Source organism: Microcaecilia unicolor, chromosome 4 (assembly GCF_901765095.1).
Source record: "Microcaecilia unicolor chromosome 4, aMicUni1.1, whole genome shotgun sequence".
Lineage (NCBI taxonomy): Eukaryota > Metazoa > Chordata > Amphibia > Gymnophiona > Siphonopidae > Microcaecilia > Microcaecilia unicolor.
Genome location: NC_044034.1, coordinates 52,771,354 through 52,784,211, shown reverse-complemented (window position 1 = coordinate 52,784,211; position 12,858 = coordinate 52,771,354). Strand labels below are relative to the sequence as shown.

Genomic DNA, 12,858 nt, shown 5'->3' with positions numbered 1-12,858 from the left:
ATGAAAGGCTCCCTACCCCACCCCCCAAAGCAGTCCCCAGGGTCCCTGGTGGGTAGTGGAGCAGGGGAGATGCCCACTCACTCCCACCTTGTGGCTGACAGGGTCTAATATGGCCCTCGAGACCTCTAGCAGTAATATTGTGATATTACTGCTGGGCATTGGGCTTCTGTATATGAAATTTTTGCCCAGTGTTAATTCTAATTTACTCATCTCTAAATTCAGTATCATCAGTTGCTCAAAGATGTTTAATACTGATTAGGTCCTGGATGTCACGCTAGCGACTCAAGTTAAATACCAAAAAGAGCAAATCTTTACTTTTTTTTTTTTTTTTTTTATAACAATCCTGTCCCTTTAGTGGACCATATAATGGTGGCTCAAACTAGGTATTCACTTTTCTTCTGTTATAAAGATAATAGGGGTTTATGTTGACCAGAATTTATCCCTTGACTCTGAACTCAATGCTCTAAAGTGCTCTTTTTTTTTTTTTTTTTTTTCTCCTTTTGAGGAATTTAAGACGCATAAGAAAGTGTTTTGAATTTGAGCAGGTCAGATTATTGGTACAGGCGTTGCTTTTGTCCAAGTTGGACTATTGTAATCTTATCTGTTTGGGTGCGCCTAGACAAGTTATCTGGTGATTGCAAACAATCCAGAACACTGCAATCTGATTAATTTTTTCACTACAGAAGAAGGATAAAATGTCTTCATATTTTATTGAATTACGTTGTCTACAGAGGCAAGGATTATATTCAAATTCTTTTGCTTTCTATGTAAGATTCTAAATGGTGAATGCCAAATTTATATAATGGAATTTATTTCCAATGACAGGGATAGAAGATCATTTCACAGTTCACTTTATGTCCTTCCATCTATTAAGGGAGTATAGAGATTTAAAATGTTTCATAGACTTCTTGCAGTTGAAGCATCAAGGTCCTAAAGTGATTTTAAAATTTGTTTTGCTGCTCAGTTATCTGTTTTCTTATTCAAGAAAAATGTAAGAAGTTTGTTAGTTCTTGAATAAGATTCTCTGTTTTTTTGCTTCCCAAGAGACTGTCTTGGTTTTTAAATTATTGTAAAGTGCTAAGAACCTGAAGATATCAACAGTACAGAAATATATTGAAATGTAATATTTGGAAACCTGGCCCCTAGTGGTGGTACTGCAGTATTACTGATAGAGGTCTCAGTGGCCATATTAGACCCAGGCAACCACAAGATGGCAGCGTGGGCATCATTCGTGCTCCATTGCCCACCAGAGACAAAGGGACTCATGCCCACATGTGGGGGCCTTCAAAGGGGGGATAGGGGTTGAAAATGGTGATGGCTGTTGGGGATTGGGTGGTAGGGGGTGTAATTGGTGCCTTCCTGGGTCAGGTGATAGTGGGGGGGGGGGGATTTTTGCTTCTCGGGGATCGGATAATAGGAGTCTGTCTGTCTGGTGTAGGGGAAGGGCTGTGATGGGAGGGAGTGCACCCAAGTTGGGTTCAAGGAGCAGAGATTTCAGAAAGCTGCTCCCACTTTTATGTGGGGAGGGGAAGTACTTTTTTTTTCTCCCACCTTTCTAAAATCACTGCTCCTTCTGGGCATGGAGGGGCTAGGACGTGCAGCCCTACTTCTGTTTTACAAGAGGCTTTACATTTGCAGAGCATCTTGTTAAATAGTGTGAGAATTCCATGCGTCCTGACTCCTGGAATTCCCCTCTACGTGTCTTTTTTTTTTTTTTTTTTTTTTATGCCCTTCTACGTATCTGAAATCTGTGGAGCTACACAGCTTTTGAGCACAAATCATAGATGATATGCCATAGATTTTCTGAAATTATAGCTGCAAAACAGGCAAATAGATGATCTGACATCTGTGGGTGAGGCAAACTGTCACAACCCACTCCTCTGAAAGTGTGGGTCTGTGTCTCCTGGCTCTGTAGATAAGAATAATAGCTAAAACTAATAATTTGTTTGTTTTTCTTTTTCTGGGGAAGTATAGCCCACGCCACAACTGCAAACAAGAACACATCTTCAACTGTAGTTCCATCCACAACAAAAGGTGAGTTGTTCTATTCCAGGTAACAGATGCTTTGCTTTTCCACTGTTCATTAAAAGAGTATATCATCTCTGTAAAGGAGAGCAAAGCAGTGGGTCTTTACCTCTTTTGTAACATGTTGTTTTATACATGGATGCTCGGGTCGCGCTCTCTGTTTAGTTTACATGTGACAAATGAGAATGTGGAATCTTAGTAAACTGGCAAAATTTGACATTTGCTGAGTGCTTCATCAACGCACTTTAAAGCCCTGAAAATGGGATGTGATCACTGTTGCTGTCTCCGCTCCTTACAGTGCCTTTTAAAATGCGGCGCGGCCTTGCGGTTAAAACAGTAATCTTATCAGGGATCAAATCCCACTTTTGAAAATTTATTGGTTGATCTCATACATGGACCATAACTTAATAAGATTATCAACAATTACAACCATAGGAGGAAACCATTGATCCTTCGGCTCCCTCCCTACAAGAAACCCTGTACAGGTTTCAAATGAGTCTTAACAGGAAAACAGAACTGGAGCATCCCTACCTCTCCCTCTAATCCTCCCTTCCTTAAACACAGCCAATGTCCGAAGTCACAGATATAAGAAGTGCTTATATGATAAACCCTTGACAAACCTGCCCCATCCAAGAAATGTCAGAACATTAGTGTATTCTACATAGAGAGGACTCTCCAAAGCTGCTAAGGCCACCAAATACTGGGGAACATATAAATTCTCTTCTTTCGCAAAGCTATGAGTTTGGAAATTAATCAATTTTTTGCCAACAGCTTATCTCTGGATCGCAGCAGAATGTTTTTTTTTATAGGATGCCACCCACACCACAGTAACCACCATGGCTACCAATTTCTGACCTTGTCTATCCAAATCATGATGAGGTCCATTCAGCAATAAAGAGAATACATCTATTGATACCTTGACATGCGGAATTTCCTCCAAGAGTTACAGTATACTATTCCAGTATGTTTGTGCCTTAAGACAATCCCACCAGATAAGGCATTGCAAGTGGTACAGAATTCAGCAGAGAGGATGGTTGCTGGTAGTTTGAAATTTGTACATGTGACTCCAGTTGCACTGGCTTGGAGTAAAATTTAGTTTTGGCATTCATTCATCTGGTTTTGTATGCTTCAGCTCCCTGGTAGTATTTCCCAGATGTTACAGCCTGTTCTCTGAGGACAGAGAATACCAAACAATTGGATATTTCTACATTGAGCAACGTCTGATATACAGTGACCAGGTCAGCGGCCTTTCAGTAGCTGGTCCATTTGAATCACCTACCCAGGGTATTTGCATTGTTGTACAAATATGAAGCAGTTTTGAGGTCACATTTATTTCTCCTTGCTTTTTTTCTCTTGGTTAAATAGAACAAGCCGTACTGATTTGGGGAGTGGAGTAGTACATGTTGCTCTAGTTATTTGTTTCTTGTATATCTTATCTGTATTTTATGAGTGTTTTTACTGTACTCCACCTAGTTGTAGGTAGATTATACATTTTTAAAATAAAATGTAAATGTGCCACTCAGCCCACAGCCTCTCCAGCATTCTCCTGTGCCTGTCCCATACATTTTCTGAAAGTCATAACCATGCCCTCACAAAGCTTCCTGTTTATCCTCATATGTTCTATCAGGTGGTTTGTTAAAAAGAAGAGCTTTATACAGCCTGGAAAAAGTCTCTTTTCCAGACCCCATCCTCAATGCTTTCAGGAAATCAGATTCTTCACTGCACCACCGGGTCAAAACTTCCTTAGTCATGAAATCCCTGAGTTGGAGGTAGTGATCTTGCCAGGTACTTGTGACCTGGATTGGGCTCTGTTGGAAACAGGATGCTGGGCTTGATGGACCTTCGGTCTGTGCCACTATGGAAATACTTAAATACTTACGTAGCTCTTGAGCCTGTCTCATATTCCTCCTGAAGGGTCTCAAAAGAAATGATTGTCCCATCGAAGACCAATTGCCCCAATTCCTGGAGACCCTTGCTTGCACCGCACTGAAAAACAGAAGCTTGTCTCCCTAGTGCAAATCCCCGAGACGTACTGGATAGGCGAAGCATAGAAATAGTGCATATATGGGAATAGTGTAAACGCCCCCCCCCCTTGCCAAACCTACAAAGTACCAGCCATGCTGTAACAAGATTGCCTTTGAATAAAGGTGAAGGCCCTTTGGAGGGAGCCACAGTACAGTCCATAGAGGTGTAGCCTCAATTAAGTTTTGTTCCAACTTCACCCTTGCGTTTTGAGAGTTGGGGAGCCATTGTGCTAGCACTTCCAATTGGGCAGTGGAGGAGTGGCCTAGTGGTTAGGGTGGGGAACTGAGTTCGATTCCCACTTCAGGCATAGGCAGCTCCTTGTGACTCTGGGCAAGTCACTTAACCCTCCATTGCCCCAGGTACAAATAAGTACCTGTATTCAATATGTAAGCCGCATTGAGCCTGCCATGAGTGGGAAAGCGTGGGGTACAAATGTAACAAAAATAAAATATCCCATGCCCCTAGACTGTCTAAAGAGGTGCATTCTCTCCCTTTTTACTCTTGGTGGCTTATGCTTCCATATGTTCATAGAAGTTTTTCTTTGCAGCTTAATAAAACTAGAACTGGGCGTAGGTGTAGGCAGGCACCCAAATAAGTATAAGAGCCTGGGTAAAACTACCATTTTCACCGCATTAACCTTTGCCCAGCTATGACACCCAAAGATTCTCCCACTTGTCTAAATCCTCAAAGGCACAGTTTATCTAATGTGGGGGGGGGGGGGAAGAGTGATTCACAGCAAATAATGTCAGCAGCTTTGCTAGGACATGCACCCCCAGATATCTAATGTGTCATTTTGCACAGAGACATTGGTATTAGCTTTGAAGCTGTCTGACTGCTTCCCCCAACAGATTCAGGTTTAGCATTTCGGATTTATTAATGTTAGTTTTTAATCCAGAAACTTGTCCATAGGCCTCTATATGTTGAACAATTTCTGTCATTCGCTCTGGGATCCATTATTGTAAATAGTACATTGTCTGCAAACAAAAGAATTTTATGCTCTTCATCTCAAACTGAATGCCACGTACCCCACCACTATTTCTAATATTATGAGCAAAAGGCTCCATTATTAGTGCAGAGATCAGTGGCAAGAGTAGGCAGTCCTGTGTAGCCCCTTCTTTAAAGCAAAATGATCAGTAAAGCCTCCATTAATATTAAAACATGCCATTGGTTTCTTATATATAAGAGAGAGCCAATTCAAATAATTCCTCTCATTCCCCATTTTGCTCAAAGTGGCCATCATGTAGGGCCAAAAGTCCCTATCAAAGGCTGCCTCGGCATCTATGGTGAGGAGGACTGCTAGGGAGGCTCCTTGATTCACTTGCCACAGGTTTAGGAGCCTCCAGATATTGTTACTGATCTAACAACCTGAGGGGAGGTATGATAGAGTTCTATAAAATATTGAGTGGAGTGGAACGGGTAGACGTGAAGCATCTGTTTACTCTTTCCAAAAATACTAGGACTAGGGGGCATGCAATGAAGCTACAAAGTAGTAAATTTAAAACAAATCCGAGAAAATGTTTCTTCACTCAACGTGTAATTAAACCCTTGAATTTGTTGTCAGAGAATGTGGTAAAGGCGGTTAGCTTAGAGGGATTTAAAAAAAGTTTGGACAGCTTCCTAAAGGAAAAGTTTGTAGACCATTATTAAAATGGGCTTGGGGAAAATCCACTGCTTTTTTCTGAGTTAAGCAACATAAAATGTTTTGTACTTTATTGGTATCTTGCGAGGTATTTGTGACCTGGATTGGCGACTGTTGGAAACAGGATGCTGGGCTTGATGGACCTTTGGTCTGTCCCAATATGGCAGTACTTTTGTACTTAAGTACAAAACCAGATTGATCGCTACGAATCAGGTCTGATAGGTAACTTTGCAAATGGGCAGGTAAAATCTTTGTGAAGATTGTATAATCAGTTCCCAATAGATATATCAACCGGGGAGGACCGTGACCGCTATTTATGCAGTCCAATTTGGCTGCTAAACTTATCCGGTGAAGTGCTGAAACTTCACAGCTAGTCAGTTGCTAACTGCTGAATTATATATATCACACCTTTGTTCTGCTTTGAAATCTAAGCATATTCCATAACAACACGTAATTGGCTTAACAAGCCAGTATTTTTAACAGCACTTAACAAGCAATAATGAACACTAATTGGCAATAATTAGAATTTACGTACATAAGCGTATTCTGTAATGAACACCTAAATTCTAAAGCACGCAATTCAAGAGGGGCATGGCCATGGACAGGAAAATGGGCATTTCGTGGGCGTTCCAAAATTTACACGTGTTGTTATAGAATGTGGCCCAGTCTGCGTAAATGTGTGCACAAGGATTTACGCCACATTTTCATTGGTATAAATGGAGTCGCATATGAGTTGGTTTTGAGCTACCTACAAGGGCTAGAGGACACACAACAAAGCTAATAAGTAGTACATTTAAAACAAATTGGAGAAGATATTTCCTCATTCATTGTATAATTAAGCTCTGGAATTTGTTTCCAGAGAATGTGGTAAAAGTGGCTCACATAGCAGGGTATATCCCATTGTTAAGATGAACTTGGGAAAATCCACTGCTTATTTTACTGTTTTACGATCCTGTCAAGTTCTTGTCAGCTAGATTAGCCACTGTTGGAAACAGGATACTGGGTTTGATGGATCTTCAGTCTGTCCCAGTATGAGAATGCTTATATACATATGTACTTAAGTACATAGATCCAAAAAAAGATCTAGGTGGAATCGATGCACATGGTGAGCCATAAAAACAGAGTTAAGTAGTTCATAAAAGCATCTGGGGAAAAACAGGAACCCTGCCATAACAGAAAAATGTAAGTGTAGCACTTCCAAACAGGCACCTGGCCATTATATAGCTGAGTGTTCTTCCATAATCCAATCACATGTAAATTGTTATTTATTATTACTAATAATTTATTTATAGCAATTTATATGCCCTCTCCTTGGGTTTGCAAAATGCCAATCAAGATGGTGCACCATCACAAAACATTAAAAACACTAGAAAGCATGCATTTTCTTATGCTGGTCCTCTGCTCTGGAATTCCCTGAGAAACTTCAAAATTCCCCTTCATATTTTGCAAGCTTTTAAAAACTTGGATGTTTCATCATTATTTCATTGGTACTGTTTATCTGTAAAATTGTAAATTTCATGAGAATTTTAAATTGTAAACCGCTTTGACACCATGGTATAAAGTGGTATATAAAATCAATAAATCCAATCCAATTAACATAACATCAAGGAAACAGTAGTGCTTTCACTGTATCATTGTATCAGCCAACTGCAGTAATCTGGATTCATCATTGATATGCACTAAGGGGCCCTTTTACTAAACCACGCTAAAAAGTGGCCAGCGCTGTTAATGTGTGAGTTTCCCCACAGGCTGTGTCCACTTTTAGCGTGGCGTTAAAATGGCCACATTTGTATATTTTTCTCTAATGGCCACGCACTAATTGGGAAATTAGTTGCACCTATTTTGTAGACGCTAACCCTACGGTAATCAGGCAGCGCATGGCAGTGTGCCCGATCTACCCGATTAGCGCAAAGTATGCCTACTCTCCGCCCATAGTCACGTCTCCCGTGCTGAAAAATAAAAATATTTTTCAGCGCAGGTTAGCTTGCGCTGATTGGCATACTACTGTGGGATGTCTGTGCGTCCTGTGGTATTGCATTTTGCCATGCAGTAGGCACTCGTTAGTGCCTACCGTAGCTTAGTAAAAGGGCCTCCAAGTATGATTATTTTGAATTTCCCTAGAGGCAGGCAGTACCAAAATATTGACCAGTTTTGGGGTAGATAATTTATAGCACTAGTTTTCTTAGTTTGTACTTCCCATTAAGACACGGCATTGAAAGGTTAAGGTTACATGATACTTTTCAGAACAATAGCTAACACAAGACTTACATGCAATGTTAAAGTAAGAATGTATTCTCTGTAGCACTGAGCACATAATTGATGTCACAAGATTCCATGTGCTGTAAGCGGATCAGCAGTCTGATATCCCTTTTCAAGTTAACACTTGTGCTTCTGTTCCTGCACGGCAGGTGTTAATGATGGGTCCTCATTGTGCCTTCATATTTGCATTTATTCATAGTTTTTTAATAAACCTGAAAATTGATTAAAATCATTTTATGTGGTATATGATTAAAACATATGTAATTATATATATATTAACAATACAATCAAGTAGGAATAGACATAAAATAAAATTAATAAAACAATGTAGAATCATAAATATTAAACATGAATAAAATTCAGTTAAAGCATCAGCAAACAAAAATGCCTTCAAATTCTTTCCAAACTGCAATGAATCTTGGTCTGCTCACATATAATCTGGCACAGAATTCCATAAACAAGGACCATTAATGGAAAATGCCATTGAACATGTAGTGAACAGTTTTTCAGCCTGCATGAAAGAAATGTCTAAGATTCGCTGTCATAGAGCACAAAATGTGTTTGGTTGATTCGTAACAAGCCAACAATTTACGTATGTGACCAGGTGGAAATCCAGGATTTCTTAGTGCCCTAAAAATAAATAGTCTTTAACTTGACCCATTGAACAACTAGCAGCCAATGTAAAGAATTAAAAACAGGAGAAATAAGTCTCATTGTTTTGTTCTGAAAAAACTGCAGTTTATGCAAATAACTGGTTGGAATACCTAAATAATATTAAAATAGTCAACATGGCATGAAACTCTCATTTGTAAGACAGATCAAAAGTCAATAGGAGACAGCACACAACGAGTTTGACTCGCTAATGTCAAATTTGCAAAAAGCAGTAATAACTGCCTCCTTCTTAATTTTGAATCTTTAACAAAAGATGTTCATTGACATGTACAGCACTACCAGATTATGAATCTGAGGAACAAAAGATGGTTGAGTTAGAGCAAATGACAAAGAAGAAAAGGGTAAAGGAAATGTAGGAACTCTTGATGCCTGTTAATTTTGGATGATTGTGATGACTACAAAGCCATATTTCGCTGAACATAAAGGAAAATATTTCCACAAGCAGGCATGAATCATTAGTAGTTGTATCAAGTATATTTTAGTAGCTGTGATTTGTATTGCAATTATTATAAATTTTAAATTAAAAGTTTGACAAGTTAAAATGCCCAGGCCATGTAGAAGCAAAGAGTGTCATTTTTTTAGGTAAACAAGAATTAGTCAAGATGAGCTACTTCAGTTTGTGCGGAAACAGAATATGTCGATTTAACCAGATCTGTTTCTTCAAAGTAAGCAAATTTTTAGACATAAGAAGTAAGCTAGTGCAGTTCTAGATTTTGCTGAGAAATATCATACAAGGAAGAAGCAGTATGGATCACCTTGAAAAGAGAAGATGGAACCTCTGTCCATATGGGTGTTGTCTGTAGACCTCCAACACAATCGGAGCATCTAGATAAAGATGTGGTTACAGATAGCCAAAAGTTGGGAAGGAAAGGGGAGGTGCTGTTGCTGGGAGATTTCAACCTGCCGCATGCAGATTGGAAAGTTCCATCTGTGGCATCGGAAAGAAGTAGAGAGGTCGTGGATGCCTTTCAAAATGCTCTGCTCAGACAAATGGTAACAACCCCCGATGGAAAGAGTGACGCTGAATCTGGTGCTCACAAATGGGGAAACTGTGTCTAATGTCTGAGTGGGTTCCCACCTGGGCAGAAGTGATCATCAGACGGTTTGGTTTGATACAACAGCTAAAGCAGAGGGCAGCCACTCAAAACTCAAAAGTCCTGGATTTCAAACATGCTGACTTTAGTAAAATGGAGGAGTACCTGAAGACAGAGCTGATGTGCTGGGTGGACATACTAGAAACCGAAAGACAGTGGTCCAGGCTGAAAGAAGCTATAAATAAGGCTACTGACCTTTATGTGCGGAGATTAAATAAATAAAAACAAGAGGAAAACGAAATGATACAGTTCGCCAAGCAAGTGGCTGAGAAAATAAAAGCAAAAGCGTTGGTGTTCATGAAATGTAGGAAAACTCAAGAAGAGGAACACAGTGAAGAAGCCAAGAGGACATGAATTGAGGTTGCGGGGTGGTAGACTTAGGAGTAATGTCAGGAAATTCTTTTTCACAGAGAAGGTACTTGGCATGCCCTCCTGCGAGAGGTGGTGGAGAAAAAAAAACAGTGACAGAATTCAAAAAGGCGTGGGATTAACACACAGGATCTCTAATTAGAAAATGAATGGTATAAAAAAAAAACCCAAAACTTATATGGTTGCACATGTGTTTTCATGTCGAGTGGCACTTTAGATGGTGACTCTAGCTGTGAAGAACTAAGGCCAGTGCTGGGCAGGCTTGTACGGTCTGAGTCCAGTATATGGCAGTCCAGTTTAGGATGGGCTGGAGAGGGCTTCAACAAACTCCAGTAATTTGGAATGTGAGGACAATGCTGGGCAGAATTTTATAGTTTGTGTCCCGCAATTGACAAGATGGATTTGGATAGCCTGGAGTGGGCTTTGAGGGCAACTTCAATAGTTGGAAACTAAGGACAAGGCTGGGTGGACTTCAATGGTCTATGTCCCAGAAATGCCAAAGAGTGACAATAATCAAGTAATTTATTTCGCATTCATTGTTGGTTTAATCATTACTTGATAATGAGTGTGACAAAGGGTAACCCTTCTTCCTCAGCTCAGAAATGAACAAATGTTGACAACTGTTTGCTGACTGAAAGCCATTGAAGGGGGACATGGTAATGCCAGGAGTGGAGGGGGGGGGGGCAGGTTGAAGGGAAAGTGATGGTTTGTGAACCACTAGAATAAGGAATTGTGCAGTAATAAAATGAAAAGCAGTCGTCTGTTTCTGTAAATGCCTACCTTAAGGCTGCCAACTTGATCCAGATTCGCAGGACAGGGTTGATCAAGTCCTGGGTTTACCTCGGTGCATGCTGGGACTTATAGACTTACTATCCTTAGAGAATGCAATGGGGAAATCAGAACTACAAGTCCCTGCATGCAAAGGGGTAAACCCAGGACTGGATCAACCCTGAGTTGCAAATCTTTGATCCAGTTGACAGCCTTATCCAATCTGTGATTAGTTGTTGAGTGACAAACCTGAATATGGCCAGCTGGAGAATAGAACCAGTTTTGTTAGAGGGTAATATTAAGGTTTTTATATACTAAATGTAAAATATGACCTTTTTGTGCACTTAACTTTAATGGGATATGTTTTTGTGCATGCATCATAGAGGAGCAGCACAAGGTAAGTGCTCAAAGGTAAGCACATGAAATGGTGATGTGTCAGGTTTGAAATCTGTGAATCATCATGCGTGTGGTTAGTGTGCTTGAAATAATGACAGATAGCTTTACCTTTTCATTTTAAAAACCATATAAGCAGGACTGAAGTACAAAGTGCAGTTAATGAAATGAGTGTTTGTATCATGTAGCAGTCAGCAACAGACTGCTGTAATAGGAAGTACAGGCTGGATGTTAGTGTAGTGAGTTTAATAAATAAAATAAAAAAAGTCTTGTTTCAATGTTTGAAGGTGCCTTTAGGGCAGTGGTGTGCTGGAGCCGACTTGCAAGAGCCGGTTGTTAAATTTTCTTCCGACTTGCGAGCCGGTTATTAAAAAGCGCGAGGCAGCTGTCCTTCCTCCGTCCCTCCAGATCCGGTCCCTCACTGACCTGACTCTGAGTCACCCTGCCTTATCCTTTGAATTCTTTGGGGCAGGCAGTATTGCCTGCCCGCTGCCAGCGCTGACTCTCCCCCGCTGCCGGTTCGCGCTTTAAAAATGGCTGCAGAGACTCCCAGAGGCGGCCTCGCGAGACTTCTGCTGAAGTCTTGGAGGCCGCCCTTGTAAGTCTCGGCGGCCATTTTGAAGCACGATCCGGCAGCGGGGGAGAGTCAACGCTGACAGCGGGCAGGCAAGACTGCCTGCCCCGAAGAATTCGAAGGACAAGGCAGGGTCACTCAGAGTCAGGTCGGTGAGGGACCGGATCTGGAGGGAGGGAAGAGAATTCGCTGAACAACTCGAGAGGGGGTGGCAGAGGAGAGAAGGGAGTCGCTGGGCATGGGTGGATGGATGGGAGGGGAGAGAAGAGTCGCTGGATATGGGTGCATGCAGGGCAGGAGAGAGGAGGGTCACTGCTGGACATGGGTGGATGGAGGGCAGGGGAAAGGAGTGTCACTGAGTATGGGTGCATGCAGGGCAGGGGAGAGCAGGGTCGCTGGGTGTATGGGTGCATGGAGGGCAGGGGAAGAGAAGGGTTGCTGGACATGGGTGGATGGAGGGCATGGGAGAGAGAAGAAATGCTGGACATGGATGGAGGGGAGGGAAGAGTGAGGAAGGAGATGAGGGAAAAGGAAGAGAGGAGAAAAACTGCACATGGATGAGGAAAATAGAAGCTGAGGACCAGAAATGAAGAAGAAAGGAGGAAAGGAAAGAAATAAATGGAAAGGAAGCCCTGGAAATGGAGTTAAGAGGACAGATAGCAGCAGAATCGGATACTGGGCCAGCATGATCAGAAAAACAGTCACCAGACATCAAAGGTAGAAAAAAATCATTATAGTGTTTGGAATATGTTCACTTTGAGAATCAGGTGCTCAACATTAAAAGTTTATATTTATTTACTTATTTATGGCATTTTATCGCACATTAAACATGAATTAGATTGGAACCTGGGATCATTTAATTTTTTTTCCTGGAGTAATGCATTGCCGCCACCCCCACCCCCCCAGGCTCTCTCCCCGGCTATAGCCAGCTCTGCAATTTGGGGGGGGGGGGGGCGCAGAGGGGGACCGGGGAGAGAGCCTGTTGTTAAACATTTACCAGCACACCACTGCTTTAGGGGCTCTTGTAAAAATGAGAGGAG

The 12,858-nt window shown here is 41.4% G+C and overlaps 1 protein-coding gene across 1 annotated transcript in view; it reads left to right on the top strand.

Moving 5' to 3' along the window:
* Positions 1-12,858, top strand: part of TMEM123 (transmembrane protein 123) — a 105,511-nt gene that overhangs the window by 70,179 nt on the left and 22,474 nt on the right. The window contains exon 4 of the mRNA XM_030200245.1: positions 1,975-2,034. Coding sequence (XP_030056105.1) covers positions 1,975-2,034 — 60 coding nt within the window. The remainder of the gene's footprint in view (positions 1-1,974; positions 2,035-12,858) is intronic.